General features: G+C 50.6%; 2 protein-coding genes across 4 annotated transcripts; both read right to left on the bottom strand.

Annotated features, from left to right (window-relative positions):
- Slc37a4 (solute carrier family 37 member 4) lies at nt 1-6,423 on the bottom strand. 3 transcript variants are annotated; one of them, XM_051156291.1, is made up of 10 exons: nt 6,335-6,423; nt 4,591-4,933; nt 3,639-3,871; nt 3,111-3,354; nt 2,531-2,689; nt 2,266-2,351; nt 1,281-1,394; nt 1,046-1,108; nt 612-750; nt 1-484 (listed from the first exon to the last, which is right to left on the bottom strand). In XM_051156291.1, exons 2-10 carry the CDS (start codon nt 4,736-4,738, stop codon nt 318-320), a joined length of 1,353 nt encoding a protein of 450 aa, XP_051012248.1. In that variant the 5' UTR covers nt 4,739-4,933; nt 6,335-6,423; the 3' UTR covers nt 1-317. The 3 variants fall into 3 exon arrangements, with proteins under 3 accessions (XP_051012248.1, XP_051012247.1, XP_051012249.1); XM_051156290.1 differs by lacking the exon at nt 6,335-6,423 and adding an exon at nt 5,895-6,273; XM_051156292.1 differs by lacking the exons at nt 1,046-1,108; nt 6,335-6,423 and adding an exon at nt 5,895-6,271.
- Nucleotides 6,424-10,483: 4,060 nt separating this feature from the next.
- Nucleotides 10,484-22,705, bottom strand: Hyou1 (hypoxia up-regulated 1). Its single transcript, XM_051156289.1, has 26 exons — nt 22,631-22,705; nt 21,638-21,735; nt 21,341-21,434; nt 21,132-21,210; nt 20,856-21,010; nt 20,682-20,758; nt 20,004-20,185; nt 19,454-19,569; nt 17,494-17,686; nt 17,209-17,343; nt 17,021-17,103; nt 16,779-16,911; nt 16,429-16,616; nt 16,047-16,185; nt 14,981-15,041; nt 14,747-14,826; nt 14,187-14,372; nt 13,891-14,063; nt 13,719-13,806; nt 13,494-13,616; nt 13,205-13,338; nt 13,004-13,088; nt 12,604-12,844; nt 12,455-12,505; nt 10,984-11,034; nt 10,484-10,870 (listed from the first exon to the last, which is right to left on the bottom strand). Exons 2-26 carry the CDS (start codon nt 21,726-21,728, stop codon nt 10,806-10,808), a joined length of 3,003 nt encoding a protein of 1,000 aa, XP_051012246.1. The 5' UTR covers nt 21,729-21,735; nt 22,631-22,705; the 3' UTR covers nt 10,484-10,805.
- Nucleotides 22,706-24,269: the final 1,564 nt, after the last annotated feature.

The following is a 24,269-nucleotide window of genomic DNA, read 5'->3' as shown; positions in this document are numbered from 1 at the left end:
AGACAGATTCACCTCACTAGGAGATGGGGACAGGACCTAGGAGGGATGAAGGGTAGAGGAGACACCCTGAATGCAGGAGTTGTCCGTCGGCTAGAAGATAGAAACAAGTTGATGGAGTCTAAAAACAAACATTTAAATAGAGCATAGGATGGGGAGCTGGGATCTCATTAGCCACCGATAACTCGCAGCACCATGGATATTCAGGGAGACAGTGTAGACACAGAAAGGCGAAGGTTCTATGCTGGCCAGAGCAGCGTCTCCCTCTCTGTCCTGCGAGCCAGGCTGCAGCTGGGGACGCTCCACAGTGAGTACTTTCCTTACTCTGCCTTCTTGGGTACCCGGCCCATCTTGGTGCGGATATTTCGAAGTAGAAAGAAGGCAATTGTGCTGGCTATACAGATCATTTCTGCCACCCAGAAGGCTGTGCTCCAGCTATAGTGCTTGGCAATGGTGCTGAAGGGCAACCCAGCCAGAAATCCGCCAACTGTTGTGGAGAAGAAGAGCCTGAGCCACACGTGAGGGGGATTAAGCAGCTAGGCAGGGCTGCCTCAAATAGGCTGAGCAAGGCAGGGAAGGGAGGGGAGGCAGCTGTTCCAGAAAGCTTCACTTACCATTGGCCATGAGTCCCACGATAGCATGAGAGGTGCCACACAGGTTGGGAGGTGCACTCTCATTGGCTATGACTCCAAACAAGGCAATGGGGCCATAAGAAGAAAAACCAAACACAGCTCCCAACACCAGGATCCAAATCTGCAAGGGCAGTGAGAGGCAGCGTTGAGAAATGGAAAGTGCCCACAAGTGCCTAAGGAGGAACAGATTAGTCAAGGCACAGTCAGTAGCCACCTTCACCCCACTCCCCAGTACAACTGGCACAATGAGTGAGCCAGCCCCAAGGGCCTAGGTGGGCAAAGGAGATCGAGTGATCCCTCTGTGTTGGATGCTAGTTAGCTCAGAATCTGTGCAAGCTGGGTTGGTTAGGGGCAAGATGAGGGTGAAACAAAAGTGAGACAGACCAGGAAGAAAACCAGAGATATCTTTAAGGCACCTCGTGCTCCGTAAAGCCTGTGAGCTCAGCCAGAGGATGGAGAGCAGGAGTCCAGAAAGCATCCTAGAGCGCAGAGGAAAGAGAAGAAAACCGGGCCCAGAGTGGAGGCGGGACACAAAGTACAGAAGAGAGAAAGTAAGGTACTAAAGAACAGCAGAGGGAGAAGGAGCTGGCTCAGGGGGAGTGTCCTGCTTTTTCTCCTTGTACCCTGCAGCCAGCCAGGCACTATATTTACCTTGGGTGAGTCACTGGTCACCGTTACCCGGAAGAGGAACATGGATGCTGCCATGCCAGCCATCATGAACAGCAACAGGCCATGGCGAGGGTTCCCATACACAGACAGCCCTGCCTGAGGATACAGTGCCAGCCACATCAGGCCCTCCGAGTGGGACAGAACACCCCCACCCCTGGACTCTGACACAGCAGGACTGTTGCTGACAGGTCTTTGGCAATGTGTCACAGTTCCTGGCCCCAGACAGCTCTGGGAGGCCCTGGGAGCTGCCCGGTGTTCTGAGGCCAAATTCCACAACATCCCTTCCTCCACCTTGGGGCAGGCAAGGGACACGTGCTAGGGTGCTGCACCTAGTCTAATGCCACCCCTGGTTTTCTTGAGGGCCAGAGAAGCCTGCTGACTAGGGAGAGATTCTGGGTCTGTTTGCTGTTAGAGCTTTTCCCACAAGCCTTATCTCCACATCTCTCTCTCTCTCTTCTTTCTTTTTCTTTTGGTTTTTCGAGACAGGGTTTCTGTGTAGCCTTGGTTGTCCTGGACTCACTTTGTAGACCAGGCTGACCTTGAACTCACAGCAATCCCCCTGCCTCTGCCTCCAGAGCGCTGGAATTAAAGGCGTGTGCCACCACGCCTGGCATGTCCACATCTCTTAAGGCAGGTGAGATAAGTCTGGAATCATTCCCCACTTCATCAAACTAATGTGCCAACCAGACCATACGCCAGGACTCCCATCTCTCCACTGACTGGCCCAGCCATGCAAGGAAGACACAAAGGACCTCTCTTTTTTTTTTGTTTGTTTGGTTGGTTTTTGGAGACAGGGTTTCTCTGTGTGGCCTTGGCTGTCCTGGAACTTGCTCTGTAGACCAGGCTGGCCTCAAACTCACAGAGGTCTGCCTGCCTCTGCCTCCCGGAGTGCTGGGATTAAAGGCGTGCGCCACCACTGCCTGCCTTCAAAGGGTCTCTCTCTCTACAGATCCTACTGTCCACTCACCTTTGCCATGGCCCGGTCTGACAGGTAGCCAGCTGCGATGCTGCCTACAAGGCCTCCGACTTCCAGAGCACTCACGTAGGAGCTACCTGCATGGGGGATTGTGGGGAGAAGGGAGGGAAAAGATGTTTTCCCACTGAAGGTATCCCACAGCAGCCCCCACCTCAGAGAAGCTGTAAGTGGAGAAAAGGAAGCGAGGCCTGGGTACCCTGCCTCCTGCGTTGACGCCTGCTTTTCACACCCTTCCCTGTCCAAACACTCATCTTACCCACAAGGGCAGTCTGCCCTCTCTCCTGGATAAGGAAGAACTGGCCCCAGTCTGTACAGCAGGTCTTGACTCCAAAGACCACAAGGTAGCCGGTGGACAGCACCCATAGATAGGGGGACAGCAGCAGATCCTGTAGGGTGCTGTCCTCCTTTGATGAGCCTACAAATGGGAAACGGCCAGGTAGGATTTGGGCTCTGCCCCCACTGTACCACTACCACTCATTCCCCGGTGTCAGGACAGAGCCTGTGGGCACAACCAGGACTGATGTGAAAGGTAGCTCTCCTCTCCCCTACCGTGCTGCAAATGCCTCAGCAAATGAAAGGGAAACTGAGGGCTGGTGTGAATAGAGGGCACCCAGACCGGTAATGCTTGGGGTGTTGTGCTGTCGGGGAGGGGCCAGGATGTGCTGGCTTTGGCTTTCAGAATAGAATTTTGCCTTTCCACCCCAACCTCCATTGCCATTCCTTCCCTTACATCCATTGGCGAGCACAAGGCAAAGCAAAAAAGACCAGACTGACAAAACTGTGCCAAGTAAAGGGTGAATGAAGGGGCCCCAGGCATCACCTTGGTAGAGGCTCACCCTTTTTGCCCTTGGAGGGGGTAGGGTCCAGATTTCGGAGTCCAACGTCAGCAGGTTCATTGTGGATGAGCAGCAGACAGAGGAAGGAGACAGCCACGCACAGTGCCCCAGACAGGGCCAGCGTGCTACGCCAGCTGTAGCTCTGGGCAAGGACTGTTGCCAAGATAGGGCCCAAACCTCCAGCCAGGTTCATGCTGGTTGACAACACAGCCCACCAAGTGCCAAACTGGGATGGCTCAAACCACTGTGAGACAGAGCGGGCAGTCCACAGTGAGGGAGCACCTCAAGTGCGCCAGACCTAGAGATTCACATTACAGGGAAGAGGGAAAGAGCCAATTCCCTCATCTGCCACCCGATCCCACCACTCTCAGGCTCCCAAAATATCCCGACAGCAGCAGGAGCTGGCAGGGAACTCTTCAGCAACCTGCTGTGGGCTAGGGAGGAAGGGGTGTGTACGAAGGGGTTCTTCTTCCAAGTGCTCGTCAGGTACCCTCCGCCACTCCAGGCAGGCGTGTCAGATGCACTCACCTTCCTGAGGATCTTCCCACAGGGGGGCCAGCCTAGGCCCTGGGCCAGGCCATTAAGAAACCAGAGAGCAGCAAAGGCTGACACTGTAGAGCTCCAAGAGAAGATTACGTTGACCAGACCAACCAGGAGCAGCCCAGAGGAGAAGAGCCAGCGAGCACTCATCTGATCAGAAAGCACCCCACTCACAAACTTGCTGATGGCATAGGCTGCCGACTGGCTGCTTGTGATGAGCCCTGCAGCAGAAGAGGAGCGGGAGCAGGACACCTGAGGGGTTAGGGACAAGGCAGAGGCACAGGAGGGGTGGAGGAAGGCAAGGGGGTCAGGTGTGTACAGGTGCCTGGCAGGGGGAAACAGGTTCCTTCCCAGGTTAACAGGAGGACCTGTGCTGCAGAGCTGACATTTTCCTGCCTGCCGAGCCATGCGTCATAGGCCCAGACTAGGCTGACTTGGGACTTCTCAGCCTCTTGGATTTCTATCTGTAGCTGTCTGAATTAGAAGGGCAACATTTTTTTTTTTTTTTTCTCCCTGGAATTTGCAATTCCCACCTCACCCTGAATGCCAGCAGAAGGCCTCAAGCAGCTCTGCTGCCCCACCATGCCTGAATGTGGGGTGAAGGGCTCTAGCATAGACTCAAAGATCTTGGCAGGCCACACTAAATCATGGGGCTACCTGGCCAGTGCTCACTGTAGCCTCTGGGAGCAGCATGCACTTACAGGTGGTATGAAACCTTGCTAACCCCTTCCGGCAAGTAGTGCCTCCTGGGCACACGTGGGTCACAGGCATGCACAGCAGATAAGCAGTTGGCCTCAGTCCTTCACCCACACCTACTCACATGGAGCGCGACCTCTGCACCTAATGCGTGCTAGAAAGCCTCCATGGACACATCATGTCTGCCTGCACTATACTCCAAACAGCGTAGCCCACAGCACCACCCTACCCTTCCAAGGCTCACCCAAATCATCCTTGTCCAGAGCAATCTCCTCCACCAGCGATGGCATGACAAAGGAGAAGGTTTTGCGGTTGAAGTAGTAGAGGCTGTAGCCCCCAAACATGGCTGCGAATATGACAGTGCGGTAGTAGCCATAGCCTTGGGCTGCCATGGTGGACAAAGCAGGCCCTGCTGGCCAGGTCACAGTGCTTCTGAGCGCAGCCTCTTGACTGCTCCTGCTTGCAGCTCCCTTTAGTGCCTGGTTCTGCTGAGCTGTGTTTTTCTGCTCCCTCCTCCACCCGGGCTCTTTATAGCCACCTTCTGGACAATCATTAAGCCTGGGGCAACAACCAGGGAACCCAGTGTCCTGAGGGAGACAAGGAAACAGTAGATTACTAAGAACCTAACTGGGGGAGGAAGAGAGGGTCCCTGAAGAAGCCATGCCTGTCCCTAGGATTTCTGCTTTTCCCTTTCCCATGTCCTCCTGCCTGTAAAAGCAGCTGTGATTAAAGGCTCAGCCTAATTACTTTTGTCTGCATGAGCCCAGGGGAGGCTGGGGTAGGATGAACAGAGCTGAGCTACTCCCTTAGTCAGTGAACTTTCTCATTCAAGTTCACTGAGGGTTCCAGGTTGCTAGACCTCATGAAAGGCACTAGACTAGTTTCTACATTCAGCCTCTTTCAAACAGCCCCATACCCACTCCCGAGCTTTCTAGAGCTGACTACCCAATGGGTATAGTTTCCTAACAGGTATCCCCTTCATCAGCGATACATTCCGTGTCCCATTCATGGTGGTAGTGAACAGTGTATACACTCCTTACATTTATTATTATTATTATTATTATTATTATTATTATTATTATTATTATTATTATTATTTGGTTTTTTTCGAGACAGGGTTTCTCTGTGTAGCCTTGGCCATCCTGGACTCACTTTGTAGACCAGGCTGGCCTCGAACTCACAGCGATCCGCCTGCCTCTGCCTCCCGAGTGCTGGGATTAAAGGCGTGCGCCACCACGCCCGGCTCCACTCCTTACATTTATATACAGTGATAAAACGTAAATATATAAGTCGGGCCTAGAAAAGAATTAATAAAATACAATGCACCATAATAAAAGTTCCTAAGCCTAGTGTTTATTTCTGGAATTTCCCACTTCATTCGGTCACTGAAATGTGCAAAGCACAACAGTGAATAAGAGGGAGTTACCTAACTTGCAAAATTAATTGGGGACAAGGCCCCTTAGTTGGCTCACAGCGATTCCCAGAAGGCGCGCTAAGGGCTCAGGTCAGGACGAGAGCCCCTTGGAACTGCATCTGGGTCCCTATTACCCCGCAACATTAGTCGGGCTTCGGTACTGCAGGGGTGTGGGCCCTGTAGCACGCCGCCGTTCCGCTCGGTTGCGCGGCCGCTGGAGCAGAAGGGGTAGGCGCGAGGGAGCTGCACGTCGCCTCGGGAGCCTAGGCTCGGCCAGTCAGGATAGGCATTCGGCACCTGCCCAGCAGCACCCTATGTCCTCAAGCCACCCAGGACACCCGACTCCAGGCTGGGAACTGCGGGTCCTGGGGGACAGGAGCAGGAGAGCTGCGGAGATGGAGCGCTGCAGCCACGAGTGCTCGACCGCCGTCCCTAGGCCATGGAACTGTCGCCATCCCGGAAGGGCAGTCACAGGGACAGCCTCCGCCGTAGTCGGAAGTGAGGGGTACCCCAAAGCTTTAGACTGCCCTCCAGTCCCGCCCTCACATGCCCCACCCTCGCATGCCACCCCTACCTGGAAGGAGGCGGGGCTCGAGGAAGACTGGTGCGCACGCACAAAGGTGGGCGGATCAGCCCTGTGATGAAGACGTCATCCAGCCTGTCACGCAGCTCCCTGGCTAAGGACAATGACGTTTATAGGCTGAGCACCACCCGTACGTACCATTATACTCAATTCACCAGTTTCTATAGGATGCCTTCTGGTACGGCGCATATTCAGAAAACTAAAGAAATATTCCCAGCTTGTAGAGGCATGGCATTTTCTTCAAGAAATAAATGCAGCACAGTTTGGAGTTTTAAGTCGAGGTCAGGTTAGTGGGGACAGAGACAAAACAATACAGTCCCAGTATTTAAAAGACAGAATCCCAACGAAACTTCGTGTTCTTTTAGAATCCTTTTAATGGTCTTGTGTGTTTGTGTGTGCCTGTGTTTAGTTAAGTTGTAACAAAGAATCTCCCCTTAGGCATAGGCATAGTAGCTCAGACTTGTCATCTTAGCACTTGGAAGACAGAGATGGATCAGCAGTTAAGAGCACATACTAGTGCCAGGCGTGGTGGGGCACACATTTAATCCCAGCAGAAAATTTAATCTACAAAGCGAGTTCAGGACAGCCAAGGCTACACAGAGAAACCCTGTCTCAAAAAACCAAGAAAAAAAAAAAAGCCACAGCCCCCCCCCAAAGAAATCTAAGTATGTATGCTTGTGTCTTTCCACAATATTGAAATTTATCACAGTTCAAAATCACTAGCCGCCTGTTTCATTGGCTGTCAATCACCAATGAATGGTTATTTCCCTTCACAGACATGAACTGCGTCTCTGTGTTTCTCAGTTCTGTCTGTCCTCAGATCTTGATCTGTCTGGTTGGGTTACACTCCACTTGTGTATGTTATTTTGCTTTGTTATTGTTGTGTAAAATAACAGTATAGTTTTTTTTCTATTACCTGTCCTAGCTCCCAAATAATGACACAGACACCTGTTAAATTTATCAGTAAGCTTTAAAGTACCACAGGTGGGCAGATGTTTATTCTAACCCATCTATACTGACCTAGCCACTTCCCGGTCACTTGCCCCACGTTACTTGTCATCTTAGTCTTGCCTTGGCTGTCTCTGGTCCATCTGTCTTCAGCGGTCAGCAAACTCATGGATCCCCCCCCCCTTGGGTTTTTTTTTTTTTTTTTTTTTTTTTTTTTTTTTTTTTTTTTTTTTTTTTGAGACAGGGTAGGTTTCTCTGTGTAGCTTTGGCTGTCCTAGACTCACTTTGTAGACCAGGCTAGCCTCGAACTCACATTGACCCACCTGCCTCTGCCTCCCGAGTGCTGGGATTAGAGTCGTGCAGCTGGATCCTTCTCTCTGTCTCTGCCCAACACACACACACACACACACACACACACACACACACACACACACACAGACTGGGACCGGAAGTATTGCCTCTTGTTCCCTCTTGCCCAGTTATAGGCTGATCAACTTCTTTATTAACCAGTCAAAGATGATGAACATTTTTTTACACCTTGAGACAAGACATTCTTCATAGAAATGACAATACCCATGTCTGAATTGTAACTCTTGGGCACATCAATCAGCATCTGAATACAACGCAGGGAAGACCATCCACCAAAATTTGTTGTTTTTCTGCAACAGGGTCTGTGTAGGCTTGTCGGTCCTTAAATTTGCTCTGAAAACCAAGCTGAACTCAACAGATCCGCCTGCCTATGCTGAGATTAAAGGTGTGGGCTTCCACCTCCCAGCTTTTTTGGTTTTCTTTGGTCTCATGGTGTGGCTCTGGCTGTCCTGGAACTGGCTATGCATGCTAAACTAGGCTTAAACTCAGGGAGTGGTGAAAATCACCTTTGATCCCAGCACTTGGGAGGCAGAGGTAGGCATATTGCTGAGTACACGGCCAGTCTGGTCTACAAAGTGAGTCTAGGTCAGCCTAGGCTACAGAGAAACCCTGTCTTGAAAAACAAGCAGGGGCTAGAGAGATGGCTCAGAGGTTAAGGGTGTCCCCACCTTCCAGAGGTCCTGAGTTCAATTCCCAGCAACCACAGAGTGGCTAACTTCTATAATGAGATCTGGTGCCCTCTTCTGGCCTGTAGGTGTGCATGCAGGCAAAACACTGCATACATAATACATATTTAAAAAACAACAACAAACCACCTCAAGGAGATGTCTTCTGTCTGCAGAGTGCTGGACTAAAGGCTTGGTAAGGTTTTTTAAAAAATATATTCATTTATTTATTATGTAGATGAGTATGCTGTCTTCATGTACACCAGAAGAGGGCATCTGATCATAATACAGATGGTTGTGAGCCACCATGTGGGTGCTGGGAACTGAACACAGGACCTCTGGAAGAGCAGCCAGTGCTCCTAACCACTGAGCCATCTCTCCAGCCCCCCTTGGTAAGGTTTTAATACAGATTAGGAATAGGCGAGTAAGACTCACATGGACCTTAATACCTGTGCACACTGAATTCTTGCTGTTGGTTTCTCGTGCGATTCATTTAAAACAGACCATTTTTAGCCGGGCATGGTGGCACACGCCTTTAATCCTAGCACTGGGGAGGTAGAGGCAGGTGGATCACTGTGAGTTTGAGGCCAGCCAGTCCACAAAGTGAGTCCAGGACAGCCAAGGCTACACAGAGAAACCCTGTCTTGAAAAAGCAAAACCAAAAGCAAGCATTTTTGTCTTTTGAGACAGGTTTTTCTGTGTAATAGTCCTGGTTGACCTACACTCGTTTGATAGACCAAGCTGGCCTTGAACTAAAGAGACCTGCCTGCATCTGGCTCCAGAGTGCTGGGATTAAAGGTGTGTACCACCACACCCAGTGACCATGTTTTTTTTTTAAAGGATTTATTTATTTTATGCATATGAATGCACTATCTGCATGTATACCTGCATGCCAGAAGAGAGCACCAGATCTCATTATAAATTGTTGTGAGCCACCATGTGGTTGCTGGGAATTGAACTCAGGACCTCTGGAAGAGCAGACAGTGCTCTTAACCTCTGAGCCATCGCTCCAGCCTTAAAAAAATTTTTTATTTAAAGATTTATTTAGCAACCATGTTTTTAAAATACCCAAAACTCAAAATATAAAAACTGTACTTGGTGGCTCACAATTATAATTGCAGCATTGGACAAGTGGGAGGAAAGAGGTAAGTCAACCTCAGTTATGAGTTAGAGGGTAGCTATAGGTAACCTACAGATTACCTGTTTGGAAACAACAAACAAAAAGGGAGGGGGGAAGGGGAGGAAGCAAAACATATAATCTATAGAAAAGAATATTTTATTGAAACAGCTTCTCAATTAACAATGGAACAAAGTACAATTTGAATCACACCTGTCCAACCAGCCTGAACTGCTAATGAAAGAACTCAAAACACATAGGAGGTGACTGTAGGACCTTTAGGTCCCTCTGCCAATGTGGAAAAAAAAAAAAAGAGGTGGGGGGGGGGGTACAAAAGACAAAATGACTGACATATCAGGTTTGCTTTGCCCCGGTACTGGGGTGGCCCTAACTCTTGCTACAGGTGCAATACTGGAGGACAGGCACTCTAGGTATAGTTATACGGGAAAGGGGCTCTCCTTCCTAGTAAAGTACACTGGAAGTTGAGCCCTGACCCCTCTTCTTCAGCCATAAAGCCTGCCGGAGAGTGAGGTGGCATTTTTACATTCACACCATGGTCTCTCTGTCCCCCAGGGTCTTGAGAAAGGGGCTCACAGTAGATAGCACTTTTTTTGGTCAGCCCAGGGGGAAGAGGAAAAAGACCATGAAGGGGTAGGAACTGGGGATGATAGGGATTGCAAGAGTCGGCCGTGTATCTGCATCCTTGCCAAGCACTCTTCTGATTTGTACTTTCCTGGGCCCAACAATCCATAGTAGGAACTACAGGGCTTCCCCGTCTTATTTGGTCTGGCCACCAGGGGTCGCACAAACCGTGAGAACATATTTACTCTAGATAGTCCAGATGCAAGGCTTGGGCAAAAGACCATAGCCCAATCTGTACTAGGAAGGCAAGGACAGAGAGAAGAGCCAAGGAGTAAGAGCAAGGGAAAGACACAGGAGAGAAAAAAGGCTCTCAGAACCAAACGATGACTGAGGCTCTGGGGACACTGATTTTATGGAAGAAAGGATGACAGGATGCTCAGAAGACTGGGCATTCTGTCCCGTGACATCCTTCCCACTACCCAGTCTCCAACAGCTACTGGCAACCATTCTCTTACCCACAGGCAAAGAATTAAGACATAATAGTGATTTTCCCCAAAAACAGAGCCAGAGAATAGGAGACCAGAGGGTGGGGCTGGGGACACAACTAGAGCTGGTTTCCCCTATGGAGCTACTCCAGGGACATGGAGCAGCTACCTTCTGCCCCAGGTGAGAAAAGGAACTTGAGGCCCTAAGGGCACCAACCCCCACTCCAACCCTGACATGTAATAAATAGAGGTTGTAGGAGAAGGGGCTGGAGGCAAGTGGGAAGGCAGGAGGCAGGTTATAATTCATCATTCTTCAGAGGCCTCTTCTGTCCAGCTGCCTGCTGCTCTTTCTCTTCAGATTCTGTTGGGTGGTCGGGAGAAAGGGGGGGGGGAGAGTGGTGGTATAAGGCTCAACAGTCTGTTCTTTCCCTCCATCCCTAAAAAAACTACCCCTCACCCCCAGCTTCCCCTTACCTGCTCCAGGGCCTCCTAATTCCAGAGACTCGGAGTCTGCTGGCTCCACATCTGCATTTAGAAGGAAAAGGCCAGTTACTAAAGAAGGGAGATGCTAACACAGGGCTACATGTCCAGATGGAAAATATTACAAGTGTGTGAGTCACGGTGCAGTCTCTGCCTTTTTTTCTTTTTTAAATTTTTATTTAATATTTATGGACCTTTTGCCTACATGTATGCCTCTGCACTATATATGTGCCTCAGAGGCCAGAAGAGGGTGTCAGATCCTCTCTGACTGGAATTACAGACATCTCTTCAGCCCTTTCTCCCACTCATCTTCAAAATTTCAGTCTAGTCCAGGACCACACAAAGAAACCGTCTTGAAAAAAAAAGTGTATTCATTTTAGGTGTTTTGCCCAGATGTACGTACACACGGGCACCACATCTCTGCTTGATGCCACAGAAGTCAGAAGAGAATACTGGGTCCCTGGAACTCCTTACACTTGGCTGTGAACCATCACATAATGGCAGGAAATTAACCTGCGTCCTCTGCAGGAGAAACAAGGGTTCTTGGTTTTGTGTGTGTGTGTGTGTGTGTCTTTTTTGAGACATGGTTTCTCTGTGTAGCCATGGCTGTCCTGGACTCATTCTGCAGACCAGGCTGGCCTCCAACTCACAGCAATCCACCTGCCTCTGCCTCCTGAGTGCTGGGATTAAAAGCATGTGCCACCATGCCAAGTTCTGCAAAAGTGTTCTCAACAACTAAACCATTTCTCTAGCCCTGCCTTGGTATTTTGTTTTTTTTTTTTGAGATAGGGTCTCACTGGCTGTCCTACAACTTGCTCTGTAGACCAGGCTGGCCTTGAACTCAGAGATCCCCCTGCCTCTGCCTCCCCTGTGCTGAGACTAAGGCATGTGCCACCATGCACAGCAAATTTTGCTTAAAAAAAAAAAAAAAAAAAAAAAAAAGTGTTGCCAGGTGGTGGTGCATACCTTTAATCCTAGCATTTGGGAGGCAGGGGCAGGGAGATCTGAGTTTAAGGCCAGCCTGGTCTATAGAGATAGTGTCAGGACAGCCAGGGTTGTACTCTCAGAAAAAGTCATGAATGCTGCCCCCATCCCCCAAAAAAGTTTGTTTTGCCCATGCACGTGGAGGCCAGAGGCTGATGAAGGGCTTCTTTCTTGTTCTTCTCTTATATATTGAGGGAAGGTCTCTCATGTGAATCTGGAGCTGGCGACTCATCCAGAGAGTAAGCGGGCACTGTGCCTGCCTGGCATTTACATGGTGCTGGGGATCCAAACTCTGATCCTCACATTGTGCAATTAAACACTTTCCCTACTGAGGCTGTCTCCCCAGCCTGTCTACATGCTTTTAAAAACTGAAGGCCACCAACAATTCATGGGCTGAGCAGAAGAATGAGGCGATGCTTGCCAGTTTGCCTGCCCCCAGACTAATGAAATGCACCATTCCCTACCAGGCTCCTCAACTCACCAGGCTTTTCTTTGTCAGGTTCTAAAATGGGCTTTGCCTCTTCAGTCTGACCTGGAGAGAAACCAAGAGTTAGATGCAGCCCCAGGAAAAAGAGTAGGTGGTCGTCTCTTTGCCTACAGTGACTAGAGCCAAGCACCCTCTCTCCTCACCTGCAGGTGGAATGACCTTTTCCCCTTGGTCACCAGCACTAGCATTGAGGGGAGGCTCTGTCCGGTTGCCATTCTTGTCCTTGGGACGTGGCCGGGGTTTGGTAAACTTGGCTTTATTGAGCAAGTACTGCACCTCACGGTCCAGGGCCATCATCTTGGCCTCAATGTCTTTTGAAAGCAGTACAGGCTTCTCTGTGGCAGGAAGCTTGGCCTGCTCGGCCAGAGTTGCATTCTTCCAGGCCTGTGGATGAGGCCAGGCAAGACTCAGAACTAGCCATGGATGTGGCAGGTATCACCCTCAGCCAGTTAAAGCAAGTCCTGCTGACTGCAAATCACCCTGCCACCCTTATCGTCCCAGGGTACCAGCTAAAGTGTCCAGTTACATAGCGAAAGAGATTACCCAGGTGTCATTGATGACTTTCTCTAACGTTGTCATCTCCACCTCAGTGAAGATCTGGTCCATCTCAGGGATGAGCCGGGCACCCCTAAAAGCCGAAGAGGAGAAGATCAGCCTAGGGCAGAGGAACAGGAAGCTGACAGAAAGGGGACTCATGGCCTCGGCAGGACTGAGTAAAGAAGAAAGGGTGCAGGGAACACTCACTTGAGGAAAATGCTGGAGTGGTTGAGGAGATTATCCAGAGCTGAAAGCCGTTCTGGCCATTTCTTGCGTTCTTCTACCCGAAAAAACAGCCCTTGGCACAGCTTTCTCAGTTCAGTCAGCTTCTCCTTCAACATCTGACCGGCATGAGGAGGAGGGTTGAAGGGTGGCACGAGTGTCCTGGACCCAGCCCTGTATCTTGCTTCATGGCCCGACACCCCAGCCCTCCTCACTCTGACTCTAGAGAAGTCAGCACTCCTATGTGCCTCAAACATCCCAGAAGGCAGCTCACCACAGTGGTAGCTCCGAATCCCTCATCCTCCAGCCAGGTGGACGTGGCGCTGAGCTTCCCAGAGATCTCCTCCCGCTGTTCCTCAGTGGACACTTCTTGGTATTCAGGTTGGTACAACTTGTCCTGTAAAGGACACAAATCCATGTGTGCAGTGCACTCTGGGGAATGGATCAGAGAGCCACATGCTTCTAAGCACAAGTGTCAGGGGAGGGAGTGCCTGCTCACCTGGGTCTCAAAGATAAAAGCTTCCAAGCTGTTGGCAGCTTTTTCTCTTTCTTGCTTTTCTAGGTCTCGCAGGGTCAAGTCTTCAAGTCTGTAGGATGAACAAGAGGCAGGGGTGAGGTGGGGTTGGAACTGGGGGCCCTTTCTGGATCACCTTTCTACACCCAGCACTTACTTCTGCACAGAGCGAGCCAGCTCATCCTCTGGCAAGTCTGGCAGGTCCAAGGTAGCCAGCTCCACACCTATTTCCTCCACCATTTTCTGTTTCCGGGCAGGTTTCTGCTTTTTTTCTTCCTCAGGAGTTGGAGGGACACCCTCAGGCCCTGCCTGTCCCTTTTCACTGGGCTTCTGAATAAAAAGAGCAGCGATTAAGCAAAAAGATTAGCTGTCTCCTCATCCGTAAAGCATAAACAAGCTTCCGTGCACACACCAGCCCCTGGACACCACTGTTTTCCTCAGCAGGGAGCTCACCTGGGCCTCAGACTTGTCCCCACTTTCTTTTTCATCAGGTTTTTCTCCCTCAGGGGCTGCATCACCCTTGGGCTCAGAGGGTGGAGGCTGAGAGGTATCTTCCATTGGGGCTTCAGCTTCCTCCTTGAGCTCCCCCTGCTCTCCAGGCTCATCCTTGGTCCCCTCAGCAGGGCTCTCCTCTTCCTCCTGGGAGACAATTACAGGAACCCCAGAGGTTACACATACCATGAGCTGAGCCTGTGACCACACTCAGCCTTGACCATGTCAGCTCCTCTGGGAACACACAAGCTTGGGGTCAAGCAGATGATGGCTGGAGACAAACAGTCAGGGACTGTTGGGATCGGCAGAGATAGAGGGAAGGCAGCTGGAGTGAGAACACTCAGCCTGAGGCTCTGTAGCGGCTCAAGTCTAATGGAGCAGGAGTGGGGCAACCTGCCGTAGGTTGTGAATTGACAACCACCAAGGTTCACTCAAGTCCACGCAGCTGGGAAGCCCCCAGATTCTGCTTCTGCCTCCATCACCCCAGTTGCTTGCTATTCTCCATGCTTCTCTGTCCTTACCTGTACAGCATCGGTACCATTTTCTTTGGCATCTGATGAGGTGCCACCTCCAAACAGGCTGGAAATGGTGTTCCCAAGTTCTAGGAGGAAGGGAGCCAAGAGGTTCAAGAGGCAATCAAGCAGCAAATGCACTTCCTACCCCAGAACACCACTACCTCCCCCAAGCACCAAAGTGTGTTTATTCTTGCTTGCTCACACACACTTGCATGCACACAGGAGTCATGTTCATCTTACTGGTAAGAGTAGATTCTTCCTCTGGGCTGTCCTCTATCAGGGTCTCAAATACAGACTCCACCTATTTTAAAATGGGTTCAAAATAAAGAACTGCATAGTAACCCACACTGTTCCATAAGCTAGTTGCTTATGCATACATTAGGAATACAAAATGACTTGCAGCCCTGCGTGCCTACTCGCACCTTCCTTTTCTGAGACTCCCAAATGGCCACACCCACTTTAAGCATCAATCCTTAGAGTCCTCCAGGTCTCCACTTGGAAATACAATATACTACTGTTTCCCAGTGTGCCAGAAAACACTAACTCAAAATTACTTTTTATTTGGGGGCTGAAGAGATGGCTCAGCAGCTAAGAGCATGGGCTGAGTTTCCAGAGAACACAGGTAGGATGCTCAGCATCATGGTGTCTCTCATAACTCCAGTTCCAGAAGATCTCCCTCTTCTGGCCTCCTTGGGCATCAGACACATATACGATGCAGACATACATGCAGGCAAACCATCCATACACATTTTAAATTAAAAAAGAAAGAAGTTTCTCTGGGCTGGCAAGATGGCTCAGCAGGTAAAGGTGCTACTCTCACCAAAGACAGAAGGAAGAAAACCAACTCACTTCCTGTTTCTTCTTGCCTCTACATCTGCTGTGACATGCCTAAGTCCCACCCTATTATATACACATAGTCAAAAAAATTGTAAGGGGTTGGAGAGATGGCCCAGCAGTGAGGACCTGAGTCCAACTTCCAGCATCAACATCCATCTGTAACTCCATTCTAGGGACCCAATACCCTCTTTCAGCCTCTGTGGGCACCAGGTACATAACTGGTGCACAGACATACACCCATATACATGTGTTTAAAAAAAAAAAAAAGTTCTGTACTTCCCTCCAAGCAAGTTACAGTGACCATCAGCACATGCTGGCCACGAAGAGGCATTGCTGCATTGTGTTTAAAGGCAAGCTCCATCAAATCAGCTTCCCAAACGCTTTGTGTTCATGCTGTGGAACTCACTCTGGGAGAGGCCAGTGCGTCCAGGGTTCACCCCTACCCTGTAAGGGTTCCCTATTCTCTCACCCTGTCTAAACTGAGCACCCCACTCTCATCCAGATTGAAGTGGGCCTTGATGCCTTTGGACTCATAGTCAGGATACTTCTTGAAGCTCTCTCCCACACCTTTTAGCTTCACTGTGGTCAGGTTCTGGGAGCCAAATACCCTGGTAGGGAGGAAAAGCAAAAGAGTTTGAGACTCACCTGGCCCGACCCCAGATCACATGGCCTACTGGGGCCCTACGAAGGACACTCAGAAGAATGGACCCTCTCGCTGAGGCAGGCTGTTCACAGCTTGACCCTAACCCACCTTCAGCCCTTCAAGTCTCACATTCCCCTCCCCATCCTTAGGTCAACTGGCGGGCACACCTCCCACTCCCTGGAGGTGCCATCCTGCCCCCGCCCCTCACCGAAGATCCTCAGGCCCCAGGAAGCCCAGGTCACCGTAGTTGATGTGAAAGTTGAAATCATGGCTGTAGCGGTTAAAGGTGATGACTTTGCGCTGAGGGTAGGGCCCCATCCGGGAGAACAGCACACGTTTATTGTGCTTCAGGCTTCGAACCCCAGGCTCGTCTTCCACCTCCCGTGTGAACTCCACCTACACACAGGCAAAGAGAAGGTGCACTGGAGAACCAGGGAAGGTTCTGTGGGTAGGTGTGGAAGAGTGGGATCTCTCTCAGCAGAAAAAAAAGGGGCAGGCTGAGGTGAACAGAGCTCTCTCTCAGAGAAGCAAAGGGAGCACGTCCCTGGGCCAGCTTACCAGGATGGGGTAGATGACGGCATCGCGCACAACAAATGGCTTCACCTTGAAGGCCTTGCTGAGTGCTGCTGCCTGGTACACGGCCCCCATGGCAGCCGCTTCATCGGCATTGATGTTCTTTCCTAGTTCCTCCCTAGCAGACACAAGCTGCAGCATTATCCACTGGGCGTGGCCTCCCCTCTCCCTTGTCCCTGTAGCCACCCAGCCTACAGCTCCATGCCTAGCTCCGTCGCCATACTCACTTGCCCACAGCCTTTAGCAGCACCTCTTGAACTTTGGGAACACGAGTGGCCCCACCTACCAGGATCACTTGCTCAATTTGATCCTGCGGAAGGGGAGGGTGAGATGCAGGAGTTAGTGCCCTTCTCTCTGACACTCTGTGGGGCTCTATCTTTTCCCGCAGGAACTTGTGTCTCCTTCATGCCCGTACCAAGTTCATCTCAGCACTTTGGAGGGCCTGCTGTACAGGCCCAGGCACTCGCTCAAACAAATCTGCACAGAGCTCCTCAAACTCCACTCGAGTAACTTTTGCCTTGAAGTCCACATCATCCACCAGGCCCTCAATCTGTGGGGAGAGGAATCTGTTAAGACGGTCTCACTAGATCTACTCTCTAGGAAAGAGAAGACAGAATTCAAGAGAACTTAGGGGGAAGAAAAGGTTTTCCACCCATGTGGGAGCCACAGCCTGCCCTCTACCAAGCCCCCATGTGGGCACCTGTGCCATGTGATCAGCATTGGCACTCAGGACAGTTTTAAGCCGATTGGCTTCCCGAAGCAGCTTGGCCATGGCACGTGGGTTTTCCCGAACATCCTTGGCTTTCTGGCCCTTGTGCTGCTCATTGAAGAGCCTAGCCAGGTGTTCTCGCAGCCGAAGCTCCATCTCCAGGCCACCCAGGGTGCGGTCAAATCTGCTCAAGAAAAGGAGCAGGTGAAGTGTGAGGACACAGCTGGCCCTCCCACTGGCACAGGAGCATGCTGCCTGCAGCCGTATTACTGAGTATCAACTATCTGAGTATAAGTGACAGGAGCAGGGGAGGGGACAGCTTCCTGCCGCCAAGGAGTTTTTATAATCTAGTAAGACAAATAACCTCCTAAATATGAAATTATACACACGCCATAAAGTAGTGCCCAGCATTAGGGAGACTGAGGCAGGTGGATTTCTGTGAGTTTGAGGCTAGTCTGCACTAAACAAAGACTCCTGGGCCAACAAGGGCTATATAGTAAGACCCTGCCTCAAACTGAATGAAGAAAAGCAGACAAGGCGAGTGGAACTCGCACAGGAGTCAGAGGAACCTTCCTGAATCAGCACTCAAACTGAGAGCTGGAGTTGACTAGCCAAAGAGGAGAGTGAAGCACATTCTAGACACTTACATTGCTCAAGACCCAAGGAAGAAGGAGAGTGCATGGAAAGCTCAAGGACAACAAACATATTCCTTAAGAATAAGAGGAGCCAGGCACGACGGTGTGTAAGTTCAAGGTCAACCTGGTGGACATAGAGAGTTCCAGGACAGCCAGAGCTATGTATTGAGAACATCTCCAAAAAATAAAAACAAAAGAGAGTAAGGCAGTTCAGCCACGGCTGCAGCAAGCAGGGCTCAAAAAGGTGTAGGGAGAAGTGAAGAAATGGATTACGGTCACATTGGCATTTCACTTCTTTATCTCTTTATTGGTGCTACAGACTGAGTCTGGGGCCCATGGCCACCACGAAAGAACCCCCACTATGGATCTACTGCCCTTACATTGTTTTGTCTGTCTGTTTTTTGAAACAGGGTTTCTCTACATAGTCCTGGCTGTCCTGGACTCACTTTGCAGATCAGGCTGGACTTAAAGTCACAGAGATCCGCCTGCCTCTGCCTCCCATGTGCTGGGATTAAAGGTGTGCACTACCACACCTGGCAATTACATCAGTAATTGAGAACCTCCTAGTTGAATACTGAGGAACTAAAAAAAGGAAAGTTCTAGAATTAAGGAGGTTTTAGTTTTTTTCATAGTGTCTCATGTACTCTATGTTGGACCAGGACTCAATACTAAGCTAAAGATTATTTTGATTTTCTGATCCCCTTGCCTCTACCTCCCAAATGCTAGGATTATACTCCAATACCTTGTTTAGAAAGAATTTTTTGGTTTGTTTTTTAAATTCTGTAAGTGGGGAGACAGAAGTAGGACTGGCAGAAATTTTGACCAACCTGGTCAACACGGTAAGTCCCAGGGCTATCAGTAGCAGAAGCGTATGCAGCATGTGTGAGACCCTAGAGTCAACCTCAGCAAAAATAAAGGTGTGGAGCACCGCCTTTAATCCTAGTATGCATGAGATAAAGGCAGGAGGATCTCTCAGTTCCAGGCCAGCCTGGTCTACAGAGCCAGTTCCAGGACAGCCAAGGACATGGAGAAACTGTCTCAAAACCGAAAATCCAAACAAAATTTAAAGGGGGGGCGGGGGGGCGGGGGAGAAGGCCGGTAAGAGTGACAGAGATAACCTCGATAATTCAATCCAAGAATCAATTGTACCTGACAACTTATATCTTCTTCCTGAACTGCCCCACCCTCACACATTTCCTCCTGGGGAGCAGCCCCTACAGTAACCAATGCTGTGTCCAGGAGTCTTCCTTCAGGGAATCAGAAAAAAGGCACCCGAAATCCAGGAAGAAACCCTTCCTGAGGTCTTAGTAACCTACCCCACGCCCCGGATCTGCAGCTGTGGTTGCATCCCAGCCTCCTTAGTCTTCATTGTTTGGTAGGTCACGATGGTGCATACAGTGCTGCCTGAGCCCATGTCATAGAACATGACATTCTGTGGAGAGACCAAGGGCACTGTCATGGGAACTTTATCAAATGTCCAAAGCCAAGCTAGTTGTGGTGGTGTATTCTTTTAATTCCAGCACTCAGGAGACAGGCAGGTGGATCTCTTGAGTTCAAGGCCAGCCTTGTCTACACAGTGAGTTCCAGGACAGCCAGGCCACACAAAGAAATCCTGTCTCAGCCCCACCTCCCTAACAAAATGATCGATGATTTACCAAATAGGGGAAGCCAGTCCACTTGTCTGCCTGAAAACAAAAAGCTGTCCAACATAAACCTGACCAATTCCAATGGGGACTGAAAGAAGGCTACTGTCACACTTTGTCAAGGGAGAACCATGCAAACAAGATGCAAAATGGGCCAAGGACCCTCCCATCCTCAGACTCTGCAACTCTTGTACCTAGCGGTCAAAAGGCCTCCCTGGCTCACCTGTGCAGTGGAATTGATATCTTTCCGGCGGAAGACACCATAGCTGAGGGCTGTGGCGGTGTTGTCATTGATGAGCTGCAGCACCTTGAGGCCAGCCATTCGAGCAGCCTGCAGCACAGCTCGACGCTCAGCCTGGTTGAAGAAGGCTGGCACGGTGATCACTGCATCCTTAATGGGTTGTTCTACAGAGGACAAAAGATCAAGATTTCACCAACTCCAAACCCCAGACCAAGGTTTCTGAACTCAGGACCACCGACACTGAGGCGGGTAATTAATGCTCTCTTGTTGGGCCAATCCTCTACAACACAGGGTGTTGACTAGTCTCCCTATCCTCTACTCAGTAAGTGCTGGTAGCACAAACCCCAAGTTTGTGACAATCAAGCATGGTCCAATTTTCTTTACTTTTCTTTTTTATATTTTATTTATTTTATGTAGGAATGCTCTATCTGCATGTGCATCTGCAGGCCAGAAGAGGGCATTAGACTCCAGTATAGATGGTTGTGAGCCACCATGTGGTTGCTCGGAATTGAACTCAGGACCTCTGGAAGAGCAGACAATGCTCTTATCCACTGAGCCATCTCTCCAGCCCAGCATGGTCCAATTTTCAATGAGAAATAAAAGTGCCTCTGCTTGACACTCACTGCAGATGTTGGGGAGCCTTGCTGCCACTGTCCTCACCTGCAAAATCTTCAGCCAAGGAGCGAGAGTAGTTCAGAACCATGCCCAGCACCTCCTCAGGGGAGAACTGCAGCTGCCTGAGAGAGGAGGAGTTGTGACAAGGGAAGGCAAACACTGAGACCAACAAGGAGCCCAGTAGGGTGGCTGAGCCCACTTTCCCTTCTGGACACTCACGGACTGATCTGGAAGCGCACAGTCTGCCTCTGTGGGTCGACACTTAGCTCATGTTCTGGGAAACGGGATCGATAAAGGGCGACATGAGGGTTATTCGCCTGTTTTCCTAGGAGGTGCTGGAAATAACGGAGCGTCGCCTTTGGGTTCTTGATGGCCTGAAAGGAGAAGACCCAGCAGGTTCTGAGCCCACACCCAGCTCAGCCTCCTCTACTTCAACAAGATACACAAAAGGCTATTCTCTTGGGGAGCCAATCTGGGGAAGGGGCTGCTGCTTACCATGCCTGCTGCACTGTCACCTAGAAACCTCTCATTTTCTTTCAAGGTCACAGTCACTGGAGTTTTCCTCCGAGATTCCCTAATAAAAAAGCAGCATTAGCCTAGCTTCGAGCAGTAGAGGATGACCCCAGGCGCCTCCAGATCGCACGCTGCCTGTTTTGTGAGTGACAAATTATACACACACCCCTGACACACTTCTCTCCCCTTACTTGTTCAACACGATCTCCATAGGGACTCCAGGCTTGACAATGGCCACCTTCATGGATTCACTGCCTAGGTCCACGGACATCACAGCCAATGTGTCTGAAGGGAAGACAGAAAGTAGGTTTATGTCTTATTTCTCTGCTTGCCACACTTTCCCGAGTTAGATTGGAGCAGCCCTACTTTCTACGGGAGAGAGGTGGCAAAGACAAAATAAAAAGCCTAACCCACCAAAACGACGAGTGGGCGCCTCCGGCTCTCTCCTTACATGTTACTCTTCTTTGATCCCTTTGCCGGGTACTCACCGCTCAGTGCCAAAAGGTCTGCCAAGAGGATAGCCACCAAGGCCCAACAGGGTAGCCTCCGTGGCCTCTGCCTTCTTACTGTGGCTGCCATTGTGACCCTGGCAGAGAAGGAAAAACACGTGTAAGGATGCTAAGTGAAGAAGGAAATAGAACCACATCCCAGAACATACAAGTTCTTATCTATTCCACTTCTGGCTGAAGGCAGAGCAACCTGACCCGCTTCCCTTCCTTCCTCATTAGTTTCAATCATTCTAAACATCCTCCCAAGTGTCCCACATTCGAACCTAGACCAAAGGGCCCTCAACAACATCTTTAGACAAATAGGAAGGAGGTTTGACCTTTTTTTCCGTGCACACACAAGTAAGTAACTGGCGCACCACAGCGCGGCACCTGTCAGACACCTGGAGCGGAGCCAGGGACCCTCGAAACCGGCTCAACAACCTCACACCTGGAGCTTCCCTGATGGTGGGAAAGCCAGGCTGGGTTTGGACAGGAACTGGAAGGTGATGACGTTGGGGACGGCTGGCATGGAAGGGCCCTTTCCCTCCTCTGCATCCCTTGAGCATTGTCCGGCCCACCGTCTTTGCCCATCTTGCTCCTGGCCTCCGCTGCCTCCGCAGACGCTATGCGGGCTAAGGTTACTGGGCTGGCCAGTGTTCACCTAAACCTCACCTGACGGAAGCGGATTCCGGCCCACCCCGAGAGCGAGGGGGCAACCCAGAGCCTGAACTGCAGGGCCGAAGGCACCGGTGTCCGTGCGGCCCTCGCTCCTGCTACCGGCCCGCCCCCGAAGCTAGCACGCTGCCTTCCCCTAGGAGCCGCGGCCCGGCTGCTGCTCCATCCTCACCCCCGCTCCCTCTGGCCTTCAGCTCCTGCGGCCCTCGCTCCGGGATCAACGCGCTGCGGACGTACTCACAAGGCCAACAGCACGACCCCAACCCCAGGCCCTTCACAACTCCCCTCCGTTTGCAAACTGTTACAGTAACCACCAACCTCTCCCCGGCGTCTCGCGCACCAGCCGGCCCCGGACGCGGCGCACGCTCATTGGCGCCTCCGCCGCCCGGCCGTGCGCCGCGCACCTGGCCCCGCCCCCGAGGCCGGGCGCGTGTTTCCATTGGGCCACGTTTAGGCCCGCCCGCCCCTCTCCGGCTCCGCCCACCCCAGGCAGAAGGACTGCCTGTGAACCGGTTGAAACGAAACTGCCTGAACCGGCTGCAGATTGGGCCACGTCACGGTTCGCGGCCGGGTTGTTCCTCGCGGGACTTGTGCCAGCCTTGGTGCTAGACGCTTCTTTGCCTGGCGTATAACCCCGCGCGCGTGCAGGTGCTGTCGCGGGTGGCGAAGTGAGCGGGCTTCTTCCGGTTACCCGGGGCGTCCGCGCGGAGGAATGGCACTCCGCTGCATTTGCTGTGGCGATGCGTAAGAGGCGTGTGCTTTTGGCAGCGCTCAGTTGCCCTGGGCTTGGGTTAGACGCCAGAGGACTGCTGCGTTACTCCAACCTTCCTATTTCATTGAGGAAACCTAAGCCACAAAAATGATGTTCGCTGATGAGCCGGAGATAAACCGTGTTTGTGACAGAACTTGGCTTTTAGCTCTGAACCCCATTAGTAGGAGAGACGATATTACAAACTAAAACAAGTTTTTAATTGGCTTGACCGTATTATGTACGTCATCCATCCGTTCCTTTAGGTCTTGTGTTGTCCTTTCCGTGTAACTGCTTGGGTCATGCAGTTAAATGATGCACCCATCTTCCCAGCTATCTTCACTCCTCACTCCCCCTTCTATTAAGTTACGGTCTAGTGGAAATGCGGTCTTTGGAGAGTGCACATATTTTACAGCACCAAACAAAAGATTAGTATTCAGGTGATATATAAATTAGAAAAAAAGAGTCGTTTGCTTAGAGATTTGTTCTCACTATTGAAACCAGTGCCTCCAAGGATCATTCGTACTTCTTTTTTTTTTTTTCTTCCATTCTAGCAGATGAAACCCTGGTGCCAGGTTCTGCAAAGCCTGAGCTTAATGAACTCTTACTTGTTCTCTTCTTTACGGTTTCATATTTAAAAGCTAAAACAATCTGGTATCAGTGCCTAGGGAAACCTTTGGTACTGTCACTGGGCAGGCTATTTTGTTTCTTTTTAGGAATGGTTCAGGGCTGGAAAAGTAGCTCAGTGAGACATACAGCTCTTGCCTAGCATGCCTGAGACTCTGACTTCCATCAACAACACTGTTCAAGAACAAAAAAAGAAAGAAAAGTAAGCAGGATTGGGTGGTAAAAAAAATTAGAAGCAGGCTGGGCATGGTGGTGCAGACATTTAATACCAGCACATAGGCAGAGGCAGGTGGATCACTGAGTTCGAGGCCAGCCTGGTCTATAGAGAAGTTCCAGGACAGCCGAGACTACACAAAGAAACCCTGTTTGGAAAAAACAAAACAAAATATAAACAGACCTTTGCTTAAAGTCATAACAGTGTAATCACACCAGAGGACACAGATACAGTCTTGGAAAGATTTATAAATAAAAAGTAAATCCCCTAGGCCAGGTGTGGTAGCGCACACATTTAATCCCAGTACCTGGAGGCAGAGGCAGGTGGATCGCTGTGAGTTTGAGGCCAGCCTGGTCTACAAAGTGAGT

The sequence above is a fragment of the Acomys russatus genome, chromosome 14 (assembly GCF_903995435.1).
Source record: "Acomys russatus chromosome 14, mAcoRus1.1, whole genome shotgun sequence".
NCBI classification, from domain to species: domain Eukaryota; kingdom Metazoa; phylum Chordata; class Mammalia; order Rodentia; family Muridae; genus Acomys; species Acomys russatus.
The sequence above is the reverse complement of the archived record's forward strand: the minus strand, read 5'-3'. Positions and strand labels throughout refer to the sequence as shown.

Coding starts and splice junctions, on each gene's coding strand:
- Slc37a4 (XM_051156291.1), bottom strand. CDS start 4,738: ATGGCAGCCCAAGGCTATGGCTACTACCGCACTGTCATATTCGCAGCC. Junction 2,690..3,110: donor CCCCTCCAAGGGCAAAAAGG/GTGAGCCTCTAC, acceptor TCCCATTTGTAG/GCTCATCAAAGGAGGACAGC. Junction 751..1,045: donor CAGGCTTTACGGAGCACGAG/GTGCCTTAAAGA, acceptor CTGCCCTTGCAG/ATTTGGATCCTGGTGTTGGG.
- Hyou1 (XM_051156289.1), bottom strand. CDS start 21,728: ATGGCAGCCACAGTAAGAAGGCAGAGGCCACGGAGGCTACCCTGTTGG. Junction 19,570..20,003: donor ATATCAATTCCACTGCACAG/GTGAGCCAGGGA, acceptor GTCTCTCCACAG/AATGTCATGTTCTATGACAT. Junction 17,687..19,453: donor CTGCAGATCCGGGGCGTGGG/GTAGGTTACTAA, acceptor TTTCTTGAGCAG/ATTTGACCGCACCCTGGGTG.